Below are 25,428 nucleotides of genomic sequence, written 5' to 3'. Positions count from 1 at the left end.
TGCACCCATGTACAGACCCATTCACTTCAGTGTAGCTCCATAGAGGCAGATCCTGAGCCCATTCACCTGAGCGCCCCACTCCAGTCAATGGGACTGCACTCAGGTGTGGGATTCCACTCATGTGACTCACACTGCAGTATGGGGCCATACTTAGTACATTAATTTCCCAACCCATCCTCTTAAGGGGACAACATCCCAAAGAGCCAGGGCTTGCCTGTTTCCTTTTGCTAGCAATGCTAATGTTGCTCTAACTTAACTTTTGCAAAGCGCAATTCCTCTTAATACAGGAACAAAACGAAAGCCTGCTACAAGGGCAAATAGAAGCGGAAAAAGCACTGCATGTTCTGGTTCAGTGCAGCTCCTCTTACCTGTTAGACTGCCCAAGATCTCGAGACCAGCCCAGTCTTGGTCCTGCAGTCGCTCTTGTCCCTCCTCTTTTGAACTCTGCCTCAGACATATCATCCGGGTTAAATGTGGTAGACTGGCTCCTTTTAAGCCTAAGTAAAGGAGGTTAATATATGATAACCAGGAATAAATTCCTTTATTGGCACAATCACGGAATACACTGTGGAGTCTTGAAATAAGCTGCAATAATTTTTGCACCTTTTCATCTGCACTAAGCCGTAAACTATTAAATGGCCGGGGGGTTGGGGGTGGGGAGGAGAGAGAAGAAGGATGAGAAGCTGAGAACAAAGAACTAAGAGAGAGAACAACAAAACCAACAAAAACACGCCAGGCACAGCAGTGACTTTGCGATAAGGATGACGATTTACTAGGAACTGTGTTGAGACGACCAAGTCATTCCACCTAGGCCACCAAACAGACTGCAAATGGTAATGACTTTGTTATGTCCAGCCTGAGTGCACTTTTGGTGACCTAGAGATGAAAGGTTACGTATCCCGTTAGCAATCCCCCGAATGATCCAAACCTACACGATGTTCCCTTTTTTTTTTTTTTTTTTTTTTTTTTAAACTTACCTTCCAAATAGTTTCTTGATTCCTCTGGCTTTCTTCTTGGAGTCTGGAGAAGAGGGAGACAGCTGCCCGCTATCAGTTTCTTTCGGTCGAGGGGGCAAACCAGCTAGGTCCAAGTGATCTGCAGATCCCTTTTCTGTTTCAGCTATCACAAAACAAACCCCAGTAGAACTTCACCTGGCAGTACTTCATCTGCGTTTCACATCATGAGCACATTACTGAGTCTGTAACCACTTTTGCTGGAATTACTGTGAACCATCGATTTTAAGAAAACGGGGGGATCCAAAGGAGATAAAATGTGTTCCTTTCAGCGGTCTAGTGTTTGAAAACTGGTAGCACCCAATAACATCAATATGTTGCATTTGTTAAGTACCTTGCACCAAAAGACCACAAGACGCTTTATGAATTACTAATAAATTAAGTATCAGAGGGGTAGCCATGTTAGTCTGAATCTGTAAAAAGCAACAGAGGGTCCTGTGGCACCTTTAAGACTAACAGAAGTATTGGAGCAGAAGCTTTCGTGGATGAATTCACCCACGAAAGCTTATGCTCCAATACTTCTGTTAGTCTTAAAGGTGCCACAGGACCCTCTGTTGCTTTTTAATAAATTAAGGCCGTAGATAACTCTGTCAGGGAAAAGTTATTTCCCCCATTTTACAGACAGATACACCGAGGCACAAGGAAGCCCCACAGGAATCCAGTGGCACAGCAGGGAGTAGTACCCAAGGATGCCCTAAGCACTATAAAGCATTTTCACACCAGTTTTCCTGATAATAAAATGCAATTTCTGATTAGATCCCCATCTAGCAAGATCTACCAACAGCCATCTCCTTCTGACTCAGAAATGCAATTGGGAAAAGAAGACCTTACGCTTCTGCACATAGTGGAATATTTTGCTCCTTCACAGACAAGTACCATGAACTTTGGGTGGTGTCCTGACTAAAAAGCCATTGCTTCTTATTTAAGAGCCAAAGGATGGATGTATCTAATACCCACCACTGCATAGGGAAACAACAGGTTGCCATCCATGATGGAAATCTTACATCTTTATCCTGTATTTGTCTACAGAGACTTCATATCCACTCCAGGTGAACCTGGGGACTGCTCAAGAATGTACTTGCCAACCAAAATTATAAAATGAAAAACAAATAACAGAAAAAGGTGCTAAATAGACAATTAAACAAATTGCAGAATCTAATATTCTACTTAAGCAGAGATGTGCCAGCAAGTGCCATACAGCTGTGGGCAAACAAACGATGAGGAGTTTGTTTACATCACTTATTCGCTAATGGAAGCTTAAAACAAAATTGAAGAAGAGTGACTATAAATCTACTGCCTGGAGTCTGTTAAAGTGAAATAGCCATAGCCAAAATGTAGCCCCTGGAGACCACAGAGTGGTTTGTAGCCACCTTCATCATCTTTAATATGGATGGACAGCTAAAGGAACCATTTGTTTAAAAAAATAAACTCTGTATTGCCTTTCAAGAGAAAACAAGGTTCACGAAGCAACTACCAGTCATTTGGATCAAAATGGAGCACAATATACTGGCACCTATAGTTTAATATCTTAAAGTTAATGATGAAGGTGGCTGCAATTTGCTCCAATTAATGCAAGTTAGACGTGGCCCTGTAGCTCCTGGGAACTCACCAGTGTGGCCCTTAGTTCGGCAAAGTTTCGATGCCCTAGCAAAAGGTCAATTAGCAGGTCCCATATTAGCAAAATCTTCTCTAATGGCCAAACATGAAGAGAGGCAACTATATCATTTATTTTAACATGTGCTTTCGGAGCACTTCAGCTCTACTGATGGGTGAACGAGGTGCTCAGTGCTGGAGGATAGAGCTACTGTATAGGTACAGTATTTTAGAAAGGAATCTAATTTAGGAAAAAACACATTTAAGCAGCACTCTTGGTGGGAAACAGAAGGACATGGTTGAATGAATCAGAAGCAGAGGTTTGTGGGTACTAGCCACTCACTGTATCGCCTTCATCACTGAAATAATCCTTCAGAATAGCTGTTTTATGAAAGTGATGTTTGGAAATTTGGAACACTAATGGGAAATAAGGAGACTGCCTCTATTTCTGTCGTGTCTTAGGACCATATTCGCCTTCAATTACCATCACTGATTTAGGGTTACATGGCTGTACATAAAGGCAACACATTCCATTCCGGTTCCTATACTGCCCTCATCCACCAGCATAGCTGAGCACACGCCAGAACTACCAGACTAACATTTGTCATGTGTGGTTTTTCTCTCTGATGTTTATTACATTAATTTCTTCCTTAGTTATTTGGAAAAGAGGAATCGTGTATCCCTCCCTTCAGTGCTAGCTTAATTAAAGCCGTACAAATACTGCCAAAACTCATGTTGCATTACCTGTTAGCATCTTCCAGAAGCACTGAGTTGGATGACAACACAAAGAGATGATGATCTGAATAACCACCAAGTCATTACGATAAAAGTGAGCAGAATGCGTGGCCAGGCCTCTGTAGATTACACACACTTCTACAATTACCTCCCATTCTCTACCTTCTTTTTTGCCTTGATGAGTAACCTTGTGTTCGGAGGTTCATTAACCTTCGCAAGTCTACCCGCAATGTGTCTCGTTAGTAGTGGTTATCATGAAACAATGCAGCAGACTTTGAGTAGTCGGCCAGTGTTAAACAGAACATACGTTTTAGTGTTTCAATAGAGATCTTGTTTCTAGCTCGGTTTTAAAAATTCATGGCCATAACCAGCTGTTAGCAGCAATCACAGCAAAGCACTGATACAGGCAGACATGCAGGACTACTATACCTAACGTAGGTGCACTTGCACTTCGACTGCGATCTTCAGATATCCAAACAATGCACATAACCACACGCAGCACAATGGGAGAGAATACGCAGAACGACAAGGTAAAACATACATCAAAATTTACACTGGCAAAATACAAGACAAGGGGAGAAAAGTAAAACAGACACATGCACCACACACACCACTGAATTCACACACAGATTAGGATTACCAATACATGGTTAATCCCTTCCTCACCAAAACGTAACATAGCAAAGCTATATATTAATGAGGGTAAAACAACATCCCGATGATTTCAATCAGCATTTGAGCACAAGAAAGTAAAAGATTGCATGTGTTCATTCATTGTGCCTGGGCCTCACAATACCCCTATGAAGGAGACAAGTATTATTGACTAGTTTTCCAGATGGATACACCGAAGCACAGACAATGTAAGTGACTTTCTCAGATTTATAAAGCAAATTCATAGCAGAGCTAGGAGCAGAACCCAGGGTCCCATCTCCCAGTCCTCTACTGTGACCGCTATACCCCACTGCTTTCAACCAGTAAGGATTATTTTAAAATGGCTATTTTTGTTACACTGCAGACATCGTATGAAGAAATGGGCACAAAAACATTTTAGTGGGACGAGACAACTGGTCTAATCATTGAAATCTGTTCAATGTAGGTCAATCAATTTTCATATTATATATGGGAGAGGAAGACATGGGCCATATATAACAAGGCTGTGGGTAAATTAACTCCCTGGGGCACAGGATCGGAATGACCATTAAGTAGGCAAGAGTGGAAGACTTATTCTGACCAAGGAGACAGTAATCCCATTTAAACTTCTGAAGGATGGAGGTTTTTCTCTGCTCCTCTCCCAGGGGAGAGATGTATCTCAGGTACCCACATTTTACTGACACTTTTAATAAAAAGATGGAAGACAACTGTAGTAGAGGTGTTATTGTAGGTATAATATTGGACTGTGGTAACAACACTGCTCTTGTGATAAGATTAAGATATTGAGCAGAGGTTGGAGCAGGAGAAAAACGCATATGAACCACTGCATTTCAGCAAGGAAACTGCTACTTTAAAATTGCAGTATGCTATACAGGGTCTGAGCAAAGAGGTCAAGGCAAGGGTTGGATTGAACTGCATTTGCACAGCATTTTTCTTGCACAGCCGTCAGTTACTCCAGTTCTTTGGGTCATACTGTGGCTGCCCCTGCCCCTGTTTATGATAGCTACAATATGCATAAAAAGAACCCCCCCATCGTTACTAAAGACTCTTGTACAAAATACACTGGAGATGCTTTCAGGAGCGTTGTACCTACCCAAATTAGGTGCACTTGCTGTCCTCTTGTTATTTTTTATCTTGAAAAAGCCTCGTCCAAATGAAGATCTGGCTTTTCGGGTACCAAAACTGTCCTCATCTCCGGTACCACTATGGCTTGGGGATTTTGGAGGAAGGGTTCCACACTTGTTACCTTCCATGGGAGCTTTAGTCTGATTCATCAGGAAAACAAAACTTCAGAACTTAATCTTACTGAACTACAAAAAGCTTTTAATTGTGCACAGTCAATTCTGAAAGGTAATCTGGAAATAAAGGTAGCATTTGCACTGTAAAATAGACTATAGCATGCATGTACCGAGTCTAGATTAAATAAGCGAGATCTTCAGTTAAAATGTGTTCGTGACTCAATTATATTTACTACCTGTTTAACAGTAGCATTTCTGTACTAAATGTGTCAGATCTTGCAAAAGTGGCCCTTTAAAATTATAAATTAACCACACATTCACATAGGGTTTGATCCCGTGAAGTCCTGAGCTCCCTCATCTCCCACTGAAAGTTTCTGGAAAAAGGGAGGAAGAACAAGCACCTCATGACTGGCCAGTTCTCTGCAGATTGCCAGAAAGTCTCCATGGACCATGAGCGGTTTGCAGAGCACACAGTATGAAAATCACTGGACTAGCAGCCTATTTCCATTGTCCAATTGAAAGACACAGAAGCAGCAAGCAAATGGCATAAACGGTGGAGACAAATTAGATTTGTAAAATTCTGGCAGCTTTGATAATCTAAGATGCTTGTAATATTAATAAGCACATCTCTATTTAGTCTGGGTTTTTAAACATACGACTTTTAACCTCTCATGGTCTCTGATTGGCAAGATAAACACAACAATTCTCCTTTTGCTGAAAAACACAGTCATGACTATAAAAGTGGCATTTAAGATACAAGGATTCTTCCCCATTACTTAGAATTTCAGTAATTCACTGAAATTACTTAGAATAGGAAACAGTGGCTGTGTACTAGATAGTGGTTGGTAAATGGTTACTTTTTAATGGCAACCACTGTAAAAAAGATAAGCTCCAAAACAATAGGAACTTGGAAGATTTCCAAGGTAGAAAAACAAGTTAATTACAAATGCTACAAAGCTAAACAACAAATCTGAAACCCAACTTTGTTAGTTTGTGGTGGAGCAATGTGTAACCTCACAGGGTTGCAGGGCTGGAGACACTCTATATCCCTTGATCCTGGGCTGTCAAGGGATGAGCATGCTGAATCAGCAGCATGCACTCTGCCATGTGGGAACAGGAACTGCTTGTGCTGCTCTGTAAGGAATTCTCTGGCTGGCTCGGGAGAAGCATCAATGGTTTGGGCTGCAAGCCCTCTGGAGTCCTGCTTAGCCAGGACAGCGTACCACATTAAGGGTCGGGTGAGTATAGGTGAGGGGAGAACCTCAACTAGGAGACAGAGTGATTTGAATATGTTTGCCCCAAGAGAAGGTGGGGAACAATAGCTAATGGGTGATTTTATTTATTCGCAGCCAGTCAAAATGAAGAGCTACATGTGAGAAGACAAGAGTGAGTGAGTGAGTGAGAGAATATAAACTTGACACAAAGTGATGGTGGAGACCCGAATATATTCTCTGAATCACACTCCACAACCTTGCTTGCAGGTCTGCTATTCTCCCTTCAAAATTCTGATAGAATGTTAATAAAACGACGCTATTTAAAACACCTTCTGCTCTCTGCATTGCTTCACACGAAGACACACACAAAAATTACCTCTGCTGGTTTCTGTACAGGTTCTTTGTCCTGTTTGGGAAGGATTGAGAAGTGTTAAAATTCTTAGTTACCTCATTATTTAATTCATTTAAGTTAAAAATAGTGAGATTTCTTTCCTCTTCTATTTTTCAAAAGGAAGCACTTAAGAACTATACTTCCCCTAGATTAATGTCACTTTTTATTTTCCCCCATACATGCAGTTCTGTTTAGGTTTTGGATTTCATAATATAGTCCTTTTTAGATCCTGATTTATTAATGACTTTGCACAACCAAGACTTGTTTTAATTAGAAAAAGTAAATGAATTTAGTGCTGGTAAAAAAGCCTCTCTCTCTGAGCACAGTGCAAATAAATCTTATGGGGTATAATTGCAGGTTTTCCCTTCCATAGCCCTGCAAACAACAGTCAGCCTGAACTAGAGCTGTTTATCACAGATTTGGATATAATGGGACTCAGATCTGACCTGTTTAGTTTTGGTTCTCGTTATGACAGATGAAGGTTTTTAACCCTAAGCAAAATTCACCCTCTCCTCCAGTTTCTTCCATCTCCATCATTCACCCATCTCTATTGCTGAGATGCTGGGGGCCCCTTGTCTTCAACATGCCCTGCTACCTTACATGACAATGGCAAACTGCCTTGTCTTTACTAGGATTTTTACCTCTAGTTAGGTAACTTGAATTAAGAATACACCTTTTTACCTAATGAAGACACAGCTTTGGAGTGCAGGTGATTTACTTATGTAAATACCTCATACAGTAAGAGGATAGACCCCCTAAATATTCAGGGACAGATTTTCTTCGCTAATATCCACAGGATTTTGTTACAAATGGGATCACAGCTAGCTGTAAATTGAATGAACAGAGCTATGCGCTGCTCCAAACGTAATCTGGGGCAGGCAGGCAGGCAGAGCTGGTAGAGGAACTGACTCCATGCCACCTAAGGATATGTCTTCACTACTCACCGGATCGGCGGGCAGCGATTGATCCAGCGTGGATTGATTTATCGTGTCTAATCTAGACACGATAAATCGACCCGAGTGCTCTCCTGTTGACTCCTGTACTCCAGCTCAGCAAGAGGTGCAAGCAGAGTCGACGGGGGAGCGGCAGTAGTCGACTCACAGTGGTGAAGACACCACGGTAAGTCGATCTAAGTACATCAGTGTTATTCACGTAGCTGAAGTTGAGTAACTTAGCTCGACCCCACCAGCCCTTAGACCAAGGCTAAGAAACCTCCCCACCACCACAGGACTTCTCAACTAGCCGGCTCAGGCCAGATTCCAGCTCCTTGCACCATTCAGGGGGCCAGAATTGGCGTAGACAATCTGGGCCTCAGTATTAAGGGAAAAGAAAGGACTAAAAAACAAAACCAACCATTTCTGATGCCTCTTTCTTCAAATTGCCCAGACTGCTGGATTTTTGCAGGGCTGACACTCTACAATAAGAGCATAAAAATCAAAATGATTATGAGTTAACAAAGCTAGATCCCATTGTCTCAAAGGCAAATGTATTCTAAAAAACTATATAAAGATTGTATTACAACCCTCCCTTGTTAACTCCTCCCATGTGGTGGCTAGGTATTGCCAGGAGATCTTCCATAGCATAATTACTGCTATGTTAAGGTACAAGAGGATGAGCTAATGATGGAGTGACAGGCTGTTTAACTCTGAAATTCTTTGCTTCTTATTTTAAATTAAATTTTCCAAAAGGTAGGCTGAAATAGACATCCAAAATATGTACTTGCATGAGCCAAATTGCACGCATAACTTGCAAGCTCTTAGTGTTTAATTTGCATGTATGCATACAGTAACCATTTTGTAAAGGTTTCATTCAAGCAATTTAGGTGGACATTTAAAAACACTCTGTTATTTCACTTGTTAAAAAAAATTGGAAAAAACTGAACTAGGAAACATTTTAAAAGAAAGACACAACATTGTCAACAACAGGTATTGCCAAATTTCATTTTCAGAGACTTAGGTTATTAAGTCACTGAGCTGCTTTTGAAAACGTAACCCTAAGTCCTATTTTCAGAAATGACTTTCAATGAGACATAGGTCTGGTCTATATTATGAAGTTAGGTCGACATACGCTGCCTTGCGTCAACCTAATTGTGCACATGTCTACACTTAAATTTGTCTCCCACCGATGTAAGCACCCCATATGGTTGACGTACAGAAGAGCTGCATGCCAACTTGGCAGAGACCCCATCAACTGTGGATACCTCCTAGGAGACCGAGACACAGACTCCTGCCATGAACAACGAGGATGAGGAGGAAGATGAGGGATGACATGAGCCAGGACCTGTTTGAGATTCCACTGCAGTCCAGTCAGTCCCGGCAGTTGGGCACGGGTGAGCCCAAAGCAGGGGAAGGGTAAATGTATTTCCCATCACAATGATGTACTGATGGCACTCCCAACTTAACAGGACACAGCTATCGACTTTTCATGAATTGACTTGTACTAGAAGTACAACAAAGAGCTGTAGGACTGCTATCTGCTTTTCATTCCCCTCTAGAGTTAGGGAAGAGAGACCATGCGGAGCAGTTTGTTTCTGTATACGGGGATGTCCCTTGAATCCTCCTGAGAGATCTTAATGACACTTTCATGGAGGTACTCTGCAGTCCTCTCCCGAATGTTTCCGAGGATGACAGCCTTATTTCTTCCTTTGCGGTAGGGCATTTTCACACGCCAGCTGGCAATAACTTTGGCAGGCACCACTGCAGTGCACAGGGTAGCAGGATATGAGCCAGGGAAGTTCCGGGACGCCAGCAGCAGCTGCGCTGTCTGTGCTTTTGTTACCCTCTGGAGAGAGATATCAGCTAAAATCACCACTGCCTGTGGAAAATGGTGCCAGTATTCGGTGTCATCTCCTTATACTCAGTTTCATGCATCTGAGCAATTCCCTCCTCATTTCCCTCATCCTGGCGGGATGTATTCACCATGGCTGTGAGTGGTGCCATACACAAGCATTCAGAAGCAGACACGTCAGCAAGCATGTCTTGTTTACAACTTTATGGGAGCAAGGGAAGGGAGTTCTGAATCGCAAGTTTCACTTTCCATTATGACTACACTGACAACGGTACCTCTGCGTGCTTTATCTGCAGTTGCTGCCATTGCACCCTTGAGGGGTTCCCTCTCCACACCCATGGAACCTCTGAGCTAGAGAAGGAGGTGAAAGAAGAGGACTCGGGATGACATGTTCAGTGAGATCCTGCAAGACAGTGCTGCATTAAACCACAAGCAAGGGGCCTGAAATGTGAACACTGCAGATAGCCTGGAGAAGGAAAGAACGGACAGGAGAAAGGCCCAAGAGTCCCAGCAGGAAAAGGAGAAGAAGATACACCAGGACACAATGGGGCTTCAACAGCAGCAAACACAGATGCTGCAGACTGTCACAGACCGAGAGGTTCAACAGTCACGGGCTCACTTCCCTTTGCAGTCCATGGTGAACTCCATTACAGCACCTCTCTCCACCCGTCCTCAATATTCCACCTGGCATTAGGGGTCGCATTCTTACACTCCACCACTCCACACTGGGGACATTAGGAAAACCACAGCTTCAAGTACACTGACTTGTGAAAGCCACAATTGCCATATGCGTAGGTAAAATGGATATGAATGTTCTCTCTCCTTGTTAAGTTCTGTTCCACTAATTTATTAAGTTTTTAATGTATTTACTTTTACATCACAGATTTTTCTTTGCACTGGTTTTGTTATTGAATAAAATTCTATTATTTGGAAAATAATTCCTCTTTATTAGCTTACAACATATGTTGCAGAATGCCTAGCATCACTAAAACCACCCACTTACTTGTTACTGTACAACGTGGGACAACTCACAGGATCAGTGACAAACAGTATAATCATCTTAAATGGACAGCAAGCACCGCAAAATTAATAGGTGCATTGACAGTGTATATTCACAGATGTACACCAAGCACCTCACAATGTCTAACATGCCCCAAAAGTGTATGGCCAGGTTGAGCACAGTACACCACAATGCATTATTCTGGCTCACTGTTAAAGTGCTCCTTCAAAGCCTCCATGAGCCATACAGCTCCACACTGAGTTCATCTAATAAACCTTGCATCTGGCTGTCCAAACTCAGACGACAGCTGCTCCACCTTCGCCCTCCACAACAGTGGCAACTTTCCCCACTTTGCTTCACAGATATTATGCAGGATACAACAGGCAGCAATACCATTGGAATGTGTTTCATACTGCGATCCAGTCTTGTGAGTAAACAATGCCAGCGTGCCGTCAATTTTCCAAAAGTGCATTCAACTGTCATTCTGCACTTGCTGAGCTGGTAGTTGAATCTTTCCTTGGTGCTGTTGAGGTGGCCAGTGTACAGCTTCATGACCCAGCGAAGCCAGGGAAAGGCTGGGTCCCCTGGGATCACTATTGGCACATCAACATGGCCAATGTTAATCCATTGGCCCAGAAAGAAAGTCCTTGCTTGTAGCTTCATTAATTGTCCTGTGTTTTTAAAGAGGCGAGTATCATGCACCTTCTCTGACCAGTCCACATTAATCTCAGCGAAGCGCCCCCGGTAATCCAACAATGATTACATAATGCTAGAAAAGCAGCTTTTTCTGTTAATGTACTCTGGGGCAAGGTGCTTTGGGGCCAAAAATTGTGTCTCCCATCAATCGCCCCACCACAGTTCTGGAACCCTACTGCTGCAAATCCATCCACTATATTCTGCATATTGCCAGGAGTCACCGTCCTGCATAGCAGGAGATAATTAATGGCCCTGCACACTTGCATGACAGCAGCCCCCACAGTGGATTTTCCAACTCCAAAATGATTTCCTACTGACAGGCAGCAATCTGGCATTGCAAGTTTCCACAGTGCGATCGCCATTCACTTCTCCACCGTCAGTGCAGCTCTCATTCGGTGTTCCTGCAATGGAAGGCTGGGGTGAGCTTGGCACACAGTTCCAGGAATGTGGCCTTGCACATCTGAAAGTTCTGCAGCTACTGCTTGTCATCCCAAGCCTGCAGTACGATGCAATCCCTCCAGTCAGTGCTCGTTTCTTGGGCCCAGCAGTGGCACTCTGCCATTTGCAGCTGCTCCATGAATGCCACCCACAACCTTGAACTGATTCTCGCTATGTCCCTTGCAGGAAATTCTCATGTTTCCCACTGATTTGGTTCTTCTTATGACTCTGCAAATACTGAAGGATCACGCATCCTGTGCTTGCAACAGTTATAACTGTTGGGGTGGGAAGGATAGCTCAGTGGTTCGAGCATTGGCCCGTTAAACCCAGGGTTATGAGTTCAATCCTTGAGGGGGCCACTTAGGGTTCTGGGGCAAAATCAGTACTTGGTCCTGCTAGTGAAGGCAGGGGGCTGGACTCAATGACCTTTCAAGGTTCCTTCCAGTTCTAGGAGATAGGATATCTCCATTTATCAAAAAAAAAACATTAGTGAGAGCTGTGCAGGCTTCGTGCTTCTGTCAGAGATTCGGACAGCAAGGAATGCCATGTGGGTTTGTGGGATTTTTTTTTATAAAGGTGCAAAAATTATGAGATATAGATGACATTATGGGATGGCAACAGTTGCATGTTGAGAAGTTGACCCCTTGCTCCAAGTCCTCACCATGCATTGTCAAAACTTCTCAAAAGACAGTGCACTGGATGGTGGTGGTTTGCACACTGGGATACCTACCCATGGTGCACTCAGCTGTACATCGTCACGCATGCTTCTGGTGAGTACGTGCAGGGCCGACGCAAGGAGCCTAGTATGCGCACACACAAGCAATATACTAATTGTGATGGCTTTATGCCCCTTTTCAGGAAACAACTTAAGCACATGTTTACCTTTGAGCAAGTAAGCAGTCCCATTGATCTCAGTGGACAATAAAGGTAAATGACTGAGGTTAAAATTAATTTCCCATGACAAATCTCTTTAGCTAGCTGTAGCGGGGTGGTTACCCTGCTCCTGCCCTGAAGGTCTTAAAACAGCTCTGGGGGAAGGTTGTGGCTAGGAGCTGGCCCTGTATAAAAAGGCTGTGAGGCAAAGGCCAAGCAGTCTCTCTCTGCCTTCAAAGGGAGAAGGGCCTGGCTGCAGCGAGCTAGAGACAGAGTACCTGAGTGGAGCAGGGCTGGGGACAGGCTGAGGAGCTGGGGAGCTCCAGCCTGGAAAGCCCCAGGCTGCAGCCTGGTAGGAGGTCAAGGGGTACTGGGGGTTGTAGAGGGCAGCCCAGGGGTAGGCCAAGGCAGCAGGTCCAAACCCAACCTTGCCTGTGATGAGTGGCCTATACTGCAGTCTGCCCCAGGGAGTGGAGGCTAGTTGGTGACTGGCAATGGACTTATTCTGAGGCGAGGTAGGGATAGTGGTTGGGGGTTCCCCGGGGAGGGGAGACTCTAGTACTGAGGGGTGTACTGCCAGGGGGCAGCACCCCAGATAAAAGGGCACCAGGGTCCAGGAGGGACACGGGAGCTGGAGGACAGGCAGACCACCGGCCTGCAGGGGGCGCTCCAATGCTGAAATGAGCTAATTCCTGGAGACTACCAGTAGGAGGCACCACAGAGGTGAGTCCGCTCCTCTACACTAGCCAATGTCCCTTTGTCATTACCATAAAAGACAAACATAATTCATGTGTACATTGTGGCATTACACCCCATATTCTTCATAGTAATATTATGATATGGCATAACTATGATATATTTTATGCAAGATAGGTCATGTGAGGTATCATGGAAAAGGTGATGCTTCACTGAATATGATTATCTTATCTGTATGCATGAATCATGTTTGTATCTTAAGTTAGGAATATTGTCTATGCATCTATTACAAATGTGCTTACACCTGGGGAATGCCCACTAGGCAGAATGCAATCAGTCTAAATGGCTGGCTGAGAAGGGCCATTAGGGAAAACAATAGGTTTTAGAAGATGCTAATCTCCCACCGGGAGCCTTCCTGAGGATGCTACAAACAGCCTCCGAGTCATGGCTGCTGCGACCCTACAGGGGCATATGACCAAGTCACTTGGTACTGGACTCCATCTTGGAATACCAGTGTTCTTCCACTGACTGGGCGTGGGAACCAATAGGGTAGACAAAGGATTCCCGCCATATGCAAAAGCTATTTAAGGCAGGGGAGTGACATCATCGTGGTTCTTCACTGACTCCCCGCCCAAGACAACTGCTGGAAACACCTGAGGAACAAAGACTGGATTAGGGGAGAAGGGCTGGACCCAGGCTAGAGGGATTTCTAGCCTGTGAAAGGAATACCGAGGGTTTTAAGCTGCAAGCAAGTGCAGCTTGCCCTCAAGAATCTCTGCAAACTGAGTAAAAAAACAATTAGGGTGAGAATCTGCTACTCATATCCAATCTCTTTAGTATATTAAATTTAGATTACCTAGCAAATAAACAAAAACACCATCTGCTTTGATCTGTTTATCCCTTATAATCACTTAATATCTATCTTTTGCAGTTAATAAACTTGTTTTTGTTTTGTCTAAAACCAATGTGTGGAAATCATAACTGAGGGCAGAAAGCTGTTGCCTATCTCTCTCCACATTGAGGGAAGGGGCGAATTTTATGAGCGTCCGCTGTACAGTTTTCTGGTTAGTGCAAGAGGGTATAATTTTGGGTTTACATGCCAAAGGGGGGTGCATGCCTTAGGAACTGGGAGGTGCCTGAGCTGAGCCTTCCCATGCAGAGCTGATCTCAGCATCTGTGTGTAGTTGCATACGTATTTAACAGGGCCGGCTCTAGGCACCAGCAAAACAGCTGGTGCTTGGGGCAGCACATTTCTATGGGCGGCATTCTGGCGCCGGCCATGCCGCCCCTAAAAATGTGCCCCGGCCGCCCTAGATCACCTCCGCTGCTGCCGCTCGTGCGCCACGGCGCGCAAAACCGCTGATTCGCGCGCCGCTGCTCGCCCTCCCTCCCAGGCTCTCAAACCTGGGAGGGGGAGATCCCGAGCGGCCGCAGCGCACGAAACACCTGATTGGCGCGCCGCTGCTCCCCCTCCCTCCCAGGTTTGAGAGCATGGGGGGAGGAGGCAGGGTTGGGGATTTGGGGAAGGGGCGGAGTTGAGGCGGGGCCGGGGGTGGGGTAAGAAAAAAACGGGGGGGAGGGGTGCGGCCAAAATTGTTTTTGCTTGGGGCAGCAAAAATCCTAGAGCCGGCCCTGGTATTTAAAAAAAAAAAAAAAATGTAATTCCCCAAGCCCACTGATGTTACATGACTTGACTGAAGACATTTCATACTGCAACAGAATGAGACGCTAGTGTACATTTATAGAAAGAGCATTAGAAATTATCAGAGCAGAAAACTATCAACATCACCAAATTATTTTAAAATGAGTTAATGTGGTTAGAATAACTACACACATTTTCGTGTGATCATTAAAAAAAATTCTTTAAAAATATGGTAGAAAGGTGTCTAAGTAGAAGCATTTCATTGGTTGATATGGTACTTACAAGGGACTGTCACATGGCTGTGTTTCTACGGAGGAACATGATGTTGTCCCTTCACTGTAAAACAGACAAGGTACTACATTATAAGATACCTAAGAATTCCATCAATACATCCTATCTTCTCAACTAGTGAATTTTAACACTCTCTTTTTTCACCTGAATGGCTGTATATTACCACAAATCAAATCTTTCCTTCTGTCATCTCCTGTTATAAAAGAAAAAGGGTGGGAGTGAACTCAAGAAGCATGGCAAAGACTTCCTACATCACTTCAAGCACCGCAGGCTAACCAACATATTCAGGAATTGAGCCTGAGTAAATTAAGAGGTCACAGCATGTGTAACGGTCTCATATGCCTTGCAAGAAATGGAGACACAAGCAGGCTATAATGGGAACTCTGGCAATGAGTCAGGTCACAGTGATTGTTTTTAAAAATAGAGAAAATGAACAAGAAATGAGATTCACATTGCTTATGGCTAGAGCTACATGAGTGGCAGCACAGCATGAAGAAATATGGGAACCAGTGGAAGAGTGGGAAGGAGGGAGGGAGAGCAGAGAAAGACAGAGGCCCTGATTCAGGAAAACACTTAAGCACAAGCTGTCCTGGGTGGAGATGCTTTCCTGGATCAGGGCCAAAGAAAGCATGCTTCAGCACTGGTCTGCTCTAGTTTTACACTAAAGTCAAAGACAGTCTTATATCAAGTTTCAGAGTAACAGCCGTGTTAGTCTGTATCCGCAAAAAGAAGAACAGGAGTACTTGTGGCACCTTAGAGACTAACAAATTTATTGAGTTTTCATGGCATTTGGATTCCTAACATCCCATATTATTATAGATTAAAAATAATGGTTGAGATCTTCAAAACCCAGCTAAGGAATTTAACTAAACACCTCTCATTAGTTTTACTGGGAGTTCTGTGGCTAAGGCTGTAATCCTCTAGCTGGCTTTAAAAATCTCAACCAATGCTCCTTAGTAAAATCTTTATTCACTTATGCCTCAGGCTAGAAAAACCCAATTTCATTGTCATATGCCAGCCTCAAGGGAATCAATCTCTCAGACTTCTTGAAACTGTGATTTGTCTTCTTCCTGGTAGCTTATTTATGGCTCCTGTGACCAGTACTGGCTAGTCATTCTCAGTTTCGGTTTGGGTTTGGCCGTGCTTTGCAGGATTTTTTAAAAATCTCTGACTGCAAATCGCTTACAGCAAATTCACACTACATATTATGATATTGCATCTAAAACTAAGCTATTTATATAAAGTAAAAACAATTATCCTGATTCTCCACTGTATTACATCAGTTTTATGTTCATCCTGGTCTTAAAGGGGGAAATGGAACCAGTCACACACAGGCCATAATTAATTAGCTGCTTCCCAGACTGAGGGGGCATGGCTAAGGAGGGTCAAGGGGCAGCTTCATGGACACCTAGGCCTTGTAAAAGGGCTGAGGGAGATCAGTCTTCCCTGTGGAACTAGAAGGAATGGGCAGGCTCCTGTAAGTTTCTGAGCCAGGGTCTGCAGGAGAAGGGTACTTCAAGGCAGTGGCTCTCAACCTTTCCAGACTATTGTACCCCTTTCAGGAGTCTGATTGGTCTTGCGTACCACCCCAAGTTTCACCTCACTTAAAAACTACTTGCTTACAAAATCGGACAGTGTGCTGTGACACTTCTATTACTGAAAAATTGATTAGTTTCTCATTTTTACTATATAATAATAAAATAAATCAACTGGAATATAAATATTGTACTTACATTTCAGTGTATAGTATATAGAGCAGTCTAAACAAGTCATTGTCTATAGGAAAGTTTAGTTTGTACTCACTTAGCTTGTGCTTTTTATGTAGCCTGTTGTAAGACTAGGCAAATATCTAGATGAGTTGATGTACCCCCTGGAAGACCTGTGCATACCCCTGAGGATAAACGTACCCCTGGTTGAGAACCACTGCTCCAGTGGAACCAGCCCGGGGATCCGGTGCTCTACAAGAGCAGGGCCCAGCAGGGGCTCAGAACAATACCGTAGGGGCTGAGTGCTCTATCCCAGAGCCATAAAGACTCTCAAAGATAGCCCAGAAACTGGGAACAGGTCCCCAAGGGTGGGGTGAAGAGAAACCTGCAAAGAGCAGAACCACCTTTTTGTTTGTTGGGACTTCTTAGTTGGCCATTTGCTACCCCAGAGGGGTTAATTTTTGTTTATGACTTGGCCAGAAGGCTAAGCCACAGCTCTAGTACCACTGGCAGGGAAGGAGCTGAGGCAGGGAGCACCTATCGTGCCACATTCAGCCAGTCGGGGGCATTATGGGGCAACTGCTCCCCACAACAATCCTATTAATTTCAACACCTTCTTTGTCAGCAAGCACTATTGGTGCTATAATGAACTACAACAATAATAGAAATGCAAAAACAAATGGGTTTGGTGAGCATATACTTCAGTCCTAGATGGATGTTATAATATGTGACAGTGCTAGTTTGAGGAAACAGACTTAATACTCTAATTGTCCAGTCACTAATAAACACAATTTCACCTAACATTTTGTAACAGAACTTTGACTTTACATACCAGTTAGAAATAGTTTGTAATAACTATACCTCACTTCACTTGCAACTTCTGGTTTAGGCTGTGCTTTTACTTTTTCGGTAGCTGCTTCTGGGCTTTCGGGTGCTGGTGGAAAAGCGGGGATTGAAACTTGCAAGATGCTGGTGTGAATTTGTAGTGAGTTCTAAAAGAAGAAAGGACACATCATTAGAGTGGGCAAACGCTACACAATCACGGTATGAAAATAAAAATCAAATAGATCAGCGACAAAAATAAAAGTCTGACTCAGGCATATGGTTCAATTCATTTTCTTTTTACTATAAACACAGTTTAGTGCTTATAAAGATGGGCCAGGCTGACAACACTGAAGCTTAAAATCCTCTGTTATACAGAGCAGGTATAACAGGATGGATAAAAGCAGCATAAGCCTCTTGATGCTGCCTGGTCAATGCATCTCCCTTATGGACTCCCCTTCTCACCCTCCATGACATGAAATAATAGTTCACTCTCCATCTCTGTTCAGTCCTTGGCTGCTCTGAGACTTCCATCAAGGGTGCCAATTATTTAAACTACGGTATTTATTTTCTTTTAAATGTAAAGTGCTCCTCTCTGGCTCTAAGCACTAAGGCCCTGATTCGGCAAAGCATTTAAACACACACTTAAGGTCTCTGCTGAACCTGGGCTTCTGGCCTAATCCTATCATTTATTTACGCATGCACAGCTTTATGCATGGGAAGCATCCCATTGGGTTCGATGGGACTACTCAGACACATATCAGAACATAACAGTAAAATGTATCCATAGCATTAAAATTAAAAGACAAAAACACAACCTGGGAAAGTCCGATGGAATTTAATAGAAAACTGTAACTTTCTCATAGGTTATTTGAAACATCCTGTAGGATTCAATAGAAAATTATAAGCTTGCTCTTCATTTCTATAGCATGGTTCAAAAAATCCTGTACAAAGGAATTTTCTATTAAATTTTAGAGGGATTTTTTAAAAGTAATTTCTCTAACATCCTATTAAATACCTACATAATGTTAATAGTTGAATTTACTTTATGCACTTGTGTAAATCCATCCCTGGTCAGTGCAACCCTTAAGCAGGTGTTTAACTTTATGCATGTGTTTAAGTCTCATTAAATGCAACTTCAATGGGATGTGACCATGTGTTTAAGTGATTGGGCCTCTGTTCAGCAAAACAGAGAGGCACAATATATAAACTAACAAACACAAAAGGTAAGAGAAAATTATACTTTTAACTTTCAATTTTTATTATCTCAGATATTAACAAACACAAGAAACAGTTTAAATACATGATGTATACAGGTCTGTCGCATCTTAGGCGCATTTAACATGCGCAATTTCAGCTTTACGCGGTCGGCAAAAACAAAACCAAACAAAAAAAGAGAAAAATAACAATTTAAATACTGTTTCTGTAGTGCGGGCGATTCCGCCCGCCATTACACTCAATGTAATTTTGACTATATGCGATTTTCGCTTTAGGCGCTGACTGCGGAACGTAACCCCAGCGTAAGATGACACAGACATGTAACAGGACAGTACCACATCAGCTAAAAAGAACCCCATTATTTGACAATGCAAATGCAAGACATGTTTGTGAATGAAACTGCTGGTAGAATGCAGCTGGGTTTCTCCACCATCTCCACCTGTTGTGTCGTGTCTTAGACTTAAATTGTAAGCTCTTTGGGGCTGGGATTGGGCTGGCTTTGTACAGCCTTTAGTACAGTGGGGTCCCAGTCCATGATGAGGGCTTCTAGGTGCTACAGTAATACATTTCACCATTGTTCTCGATTTCTTTAAAAGAGAATCAAGAAAACGATGTATGCGTATATAAATTCAACCCCTGGAGGCAAACACCCTATTCCAAGCTGTTCAGAGCCTTCCAGAAGGCAGAAGCACCAGACTTGTAAATATACTAAATAAAAATTAGGGACATAATCCCACTACACAAATGAGCAACTTTTCACACATGAGCAGTCCCATAGAAGTCAACAAGACTTTTACTCACACGTTATCTCGGTGTAAGATATTGCCTGACACTATACATCACTGTCATGATACAGTACTCTTTCTTAGTGCCCAATCCTGCACGGCCTGTTCACCCGGATCGCCAGCTGAAGGAATGCAGGGCCATGCCCTAGATTTAAAGGGACATCAACTCAAAAGAATCACACCTCTCTGAAATTTTCTGATCCACTGTTACAAGGTACCCTGAAGATAACTATAAATGAAACATTTGTGTGTTGGGGATGGGTCGGGGAGAGCCGGGGAAGGAGATAGTATGTTTCAGTTTGCTTGCTTAGTGCATTTGACAGCATTTGGTTTACAGCTATTTTCACTGGTTTTCTCTGTAAAATCAGCTAGTTCCTCATTTTGCATGAGTGCTTTGGGGGAGAGATAAATATTTTAAATATAGGAAAACATGCTTGTAAAATCAAGGATGTTGGCATGGGACAGATCATAAACTACTTATAACTCATTTTTGGAAATGGAGAAGATACCAAGTAGACTGCACCCCTTTAAATATACTATAGTATATATTTTAACTGATTTAAAATAGTCTCAAATTTATTTCAGGTAAGTGAAAATAAGCTTTTAAATAAGATTTTACATAAAATCAGTGAGAATACAGTTCCAGAAACTTTCTTATATTTGATATTAAAATCATTTCTGGACATTAAATATGATTTTGTGTTTACACAAATTTGGGATTGGTGGCTTTCAAACAAATTCTATACTAGTAAGGACTTTCCAAACAAAATGGGGAAGTTTTACTGAAACTGCCTAACAAGCAAGAAAACTTAAAGACGCAGGGGGTTGGTTTCTGTAATACAACTACAGCATGAGTAACGTTGCCAAGTAGTGATACACAGAGAGAAAATATAGAACAATACCTCTTCGGGAACAGTAGTGTTAAACTCTTCATGGCTCGGAGAGCTGATTACTGGGACAGGAGATGGGCTTTTCTCTTGATCAGTTAAACTCTGCATGTCCAATAAAACCGCTGAAACAGATCCTGAATTTAAAAATTCTTCAAATTCGCCTTCTTTGCCTAATAGAAGAGAGATGCAAACGTACTGGTTTTAGTTCAGTACATATGAGCATTGTTCTCACGGAGGACAAAGCCAGGACTTTTATTTATGCTCAATAGGACAACAGGGTGGGTGGGTGACGGTGATAGGAGGAGACAGGGTGTAAGGGTGGAATGGCTGGCTTCTTTAACCCCTTCCTGACTGGCATTATGATTTCCCAACACAGCTTAAAGTAAAACTCCGCCAATAACAAAAATACATCAGTGCTTAACAGCACGAGCTCCAATTCCACATAAGTACTGATACCCCATAGGCAGCCATAGGAGCATTTTTGTTGCTGTGCCCACACAACAAAAGGCAAGCAAAGTTTCACACTGTGAGCCAAATCCGTAACTGGTGTAATTCGGCATAGCTCCATTGGCTTTAATGGAACTATGCCAACTTCCAGCTGAAGATCTGGCCCTATAAATCCATATTTGAAATTTGAGGTCTAGGCAATGTTAGGCAGAAGCCCTGCACAACAATGATCCAATTGGATTTTTTTTTTTTTTTAATCCAAGAGGGTTGAATTTTTTTTAAGTCATAGTTTTGAATAAATAAAATTTCCAAAAATATACGGTTAGTGGACTCCAGATAGATTCTTTAAGGTTTATTTGGGGTTCTTGTGGAACCAGAATGCACAATCCTCATTTAAACGCATGGGGTGAGATGTTTTGCTGTGCCATTAAGAGGCAGGGCACAGCACATTGAGGCTAGAGGAAAGGGACTAACGGTGGCTTGGTGCCCTCCCAATTCTGGGCTACTGTGGAGGCCCCTAGATTAAGATAGCCCTGAAAGGCTGCCTGTCTCCAGATGCCTACGGTAGCAGCACTGCCTGGAATCCCCACTGTGCTTCGTGCTGTGGCCCTGCCCCATCCTACTCCTGTCCACGCTCATATACATCCAAAGCAGGGCTTATGGTGGGGCCCATATGGGGCAGTGTAAAAGCCAGCTCATACAACCCTGAGCTGGGGGAACTTTCCCCTAGCTGGGTCCAGTTGTCTAATGACTCATTTACGCAACTGTAGCAGCATCAAAGAGCCACAGTGGACAGAAGCATCCTGCTCATGCAATTATATTTCTTAATTACAACAGCAGAAACCCACTCCCTCCACATGAGCATTTCAGTGGGTTCCTTTTCAACATGTTGAACATTCTTGGTGTTCATTAATGTATCAAACTCCAAAACACCGCACAGAGACGTTTCTTTTCCCATCCTCACTGCACCACAAGGAAGCAGACATGTTTGTCCCAAATGTAAGATGAAGAATCAAAATCTGTCTCCATTGTGCCATCTGAGCCAAAATGGTGAACAAAGCTCAAAGCCGTAAATAACTGGAAAAAGAACAGTCAACATAAATTACTGTTCTAGCTTCTAAATAAGAAAAAAAAATTCCCTGACAGTTTGTACAGTGCCACAAATCAATGGTGTCTCAGTCTGCCAATTCTCTACCATGTTAGAGTTTGTATAGTCTGCTTTCCACTGACAGCGTTGCCATTCTTTAACTGGTTCAGTCATATTGAAAGGTATGGATTTCTACACTTCTGATCAATACCAAAGTACCACATGACTGACAATGACAAGAAAAAGCATTGGGGCATTCACAGCGCTGTGTTTCTAGAACCTATAATTTATTGTCAAAGTAAAATCCCAACCTTACTGCCCCTTTTTCTCTAGCCGAAAACATTGTCTGTGTTCTGTGAAGCATACAAGAAATAAAATACACTTTTATCATTTCCTGTGGCATGTAAAGTATCACAAATGTACACCACTGAACCTTGGCTTCAAAGCCTCTCTCTCTCTCTCTGTGTCTCCACTATTAAATAGGTTGCTCTGTCATACCAACCTTTGCTCTTTTCATGTAAATGCTCAAATTTCATGACGTAGGCATATGAAGTTTGTATATAGTGACATGCAAGCTGGGGTCAATGACACTAGTAAATAAATTGCCCACCATGAGGAGTTGAGTGCTCTCAGCTCCAGGAAAGATCATGCTCTTACATCCTGATCCAAAGCCCACTGAGGTCAATGGAATGACTGCTATTGACTTCAGTGGGCTTAGGGTCAGGCTCTCAGTAAGTGGGGAATGATTGCTTTTAGCATGCAACTTGTCTAAACAGGAATTTGTAAAAGTGCTTCGACATGTATTACGTAGGACGATAATGATGTAAAGCAGCACACTCACTATATGATTAATAGGAAGGCATTTCAGTGATCATTGATATAATGCAACTGCTTCTTATGGGTGGCTAAGGCAGCATGCACTGGTGATTTTCCTTAGTGCATTGCAACAGGGGCAGAGCTAAGGTAGTTTGGGTGCTTTACTTCAAAAATGAAACCTTAACACTGAGTTTTTCCATTTGTATTTAACTCCAGTATTTGGAAAGGTCAAATGCACTCAAACCACAAACACCCCCCTGCCACTCTATCTTCACCTTCATGAAAGTTTTGTGCAGGAATTTCTCTCTTTTCTTTAAAAATGGTCCTAGGAGCTGCTGGGGAGGAGTCTTGCTCCTACAAACCCTTTGAGGGCCAGGAGATCCAACAGCTCTTAGGAAGATAGGAAGATGCCCCCTTATTCTGTTGGCCACAGAGTATCCTGCAAATCACAGTCCCCACCCACCATCCTGTGCTGACTTTGTAAGATCCAATTCCTCTGAATCTCTGGAAGTCCTCCGGGTGAGGGCTCCATTTCTGCAGCGCTTAGGAACAGCACAGTAGTGAGACTTCCCTCAAGTCTATCTCCTCCTAAGGCTTGTGGAAGTGAGGTTGCAGGTGGCTTTCGAGTCAGCAAAATGTGAGACGTAGAGGAGAAGGGAAGAGTCCCCCTACCCATCCTGCTGCTAACTCACAGGCTTTGCAGTCTATACCTGGGCAGGCCCAGGTCAGAGGATCCCCAGGCACAGGTATTTCACTGACCTCCCCCAATGTTGCAAGTTAGCCTGTGCAACAGCACTACTTGCTCAGGAACCCTCCCGCTGCCTTGCAGTGTTACATACTCCCCAGTCTTCCAGCCTCCCTTTGATCAGGTTCCTGTTCCTGCCCCAGCCTTGCCTGAGCCTTGTTCCAGCCCTCTCCCGCCTTTTCCAGGTCCTAAACCCCACCTTGCACCAGCCCTGCACCTGCCTCCGGACCCCACAGACTGACTCTAACCCAAATTTGACCTTTGACCTGCATCAGGAGTCCGACTGTAACACTGGATTTGGCTAGTCTACAGACTTTGACCTTGGTTCTGACCACAGCCTGTCCCAGACCACAGTTTCAGCGCTGCTCTCGGTCCAGTCCCAACTCTACGGCTGGCTTCGACCCTTGGTGCCTGTTCTCGGCCAAAGCTTCAACCAGTGGGCCTCACCCGCCTAGAACCCAGAGCCTGACATATTGTCCTTAACTCTATTGGCCACATATTTCCCCTTGATTCCTTTGCTTCCCTTATCCATTTTCTACAATTCCTAACTCATTACTGGGTTTTAAAAAGGAGCTCACTTTAGTTTGTGGTGCGAGTGTGAGGAGCTGGGAGAAAGAGGTGCGAGGAGCTGAGAGTGAGAGGGTGTGCTGCTGGAGGACTGAGGAGCACAAGCGTTATCAGACACCAGGAGGAAGGTCCTGTGGTGAGAATAAGGAAGGTGTTTGGAGGCGGCCATGGGGAAGTAGCCCAGGGAGTTGTAGCTGTCATGCAGCTGTTACAGGAGGCACTATAGACAGCTGCAGTCCACAGTGCCCTGGGCTGGAACCAGGAGTAGAGGGCGGGCCCGGGTTCCCCCCAAACCTCCCAGTTGACCCGGACTGTGGGTTCTTCCAGAGGGGAAGGTCTCTGGGTTGTTCCCCAACCACATGGTGAATCTCTGAGGCAAGAAAATTCGCCAATAAGCGCAGGACACCCCAAGATAGAGGAGGAACTTTGTCACAATATATATTATATATATAATTATTTTTATAGCTGCTTTTTCTTCCCCTCTAAACCAGGTGGTTTTTTAAACCAACATGGCCGCCTTCTGCAATTGTGGCTTTTGGAGCATCTTGTAAGGTGTCTTAAATGATTCCCAAATTATGAGTCACATTTTTCTGATAAATTTGTTCCTCCCGGCTGATCTGGCTCATAATTGTTTTCAGCTTTGTGAAATTGGCCCTATTAAAGCACCACATATATTTATCACTGGTCTGGACTCTACTCTGTTTGCACATTTTAAACGTGATCAAAATCCATCACTGGTACCTAACATGTAGAGAGTGATGAACTTCTCCCCCCCCTCCCTTTGCCATCCAGGCCCTACCCAGGAACTCTCAGGGACTGAAAAACCTGAACCCTGCAGTGACATGAGTTAGCTATTCTGCCCCCTGTCCAGTGCCAATCTTCACTCCCTGAGAGTGTCTCAGTGGGGCCTCCCAAGTCCCACCCCCAGCAACCATAGAAATCCCCAATTTTTGTAAGCCTTAGGATGCTCGTTGGGGTCACCTACAGTCTGGTTCCTTCTCCCTTCCCATCCCACAGAAGAGGTGTGTGTGTGCGTGCGCGGGGGGAGGGCTCTTGTTCTAAGTCATGTCCTCCAGAGGGAGGACGT

At 43.6% G+C, this 25,428-nt stretch overlaps 1 protein-coding gene across 11 annotated transcripts in view; it reads right to left on the bottom strand.

Moving 5' to 3' along the window:
• Positions 1-25,428, bottom strand: part of PPFIBP1 (PPFIA binding protein 1) — a 172,717-nt gene that overhangs the window by 18,186 nt on the left and 129,103 nt on the right. For 8 of the 11 annotated variants that reach the window (XM_054037371.1, XM_054037361.1, XM_054037386.1 and 5 more), the window contains 9 exons: positions 20,692-20,849; positions 17,826-17,956; positions 15,250-15,303; positions 8,189-8,249; positions 6,821-6,850; positions 5,086-5,257; positions 3,771-3,803; positions 978-1,119; positions 369-497 (listed from right to left, as the gene is read on the bottom strand). In XM_054037371.1, the coding sequence (XP_053893346.1) occupies positions 369-497; positions 978-1,119; positions 3,771-3,803; positions 5,086-5,257; positions 6,821-6,850; positions 8,189-8,249; positions 15,250-15,303; positions 17,826-17,956; positions 20,692-20,849 (910 nt within the window). The remainder of the gene's footprint in view (positions 1-368; positions 498-977; positions 1,120-3,770; positions 3,804-5,085; positions 5,258-6,820; positions 6,851-8,188; positions 8,250-15,249; positions 15,304-17,825; positions 17,957-20,691; positions 20,850-25,428) is intronic. The other 3 variants (XM_054037379.1, XM_054037417.1, XM_054037438.1) reach the window with 1 other exon arrangement.

The sequence above is a fragment of the Malaclemys terrapin genome, chromosome 1, assembly GCF_027887155.1.
Source record: "Malaclemys terrapin pileata isolate rMalTer1 chromosome 1, rMalTer1.hap1, whole genome shotgun sequence".
In the NCBI taxonomy this organism is placed as follows: Eukaryota; Metazoa; Chordata; order Testudines; family Emydidae; genus Malaclemys; species Malaclemys terrapin.
Note: the sequence above shows the minus strand (reverse complement) of the source record. Positions and strands in the feature narration are given on the sequence as shown.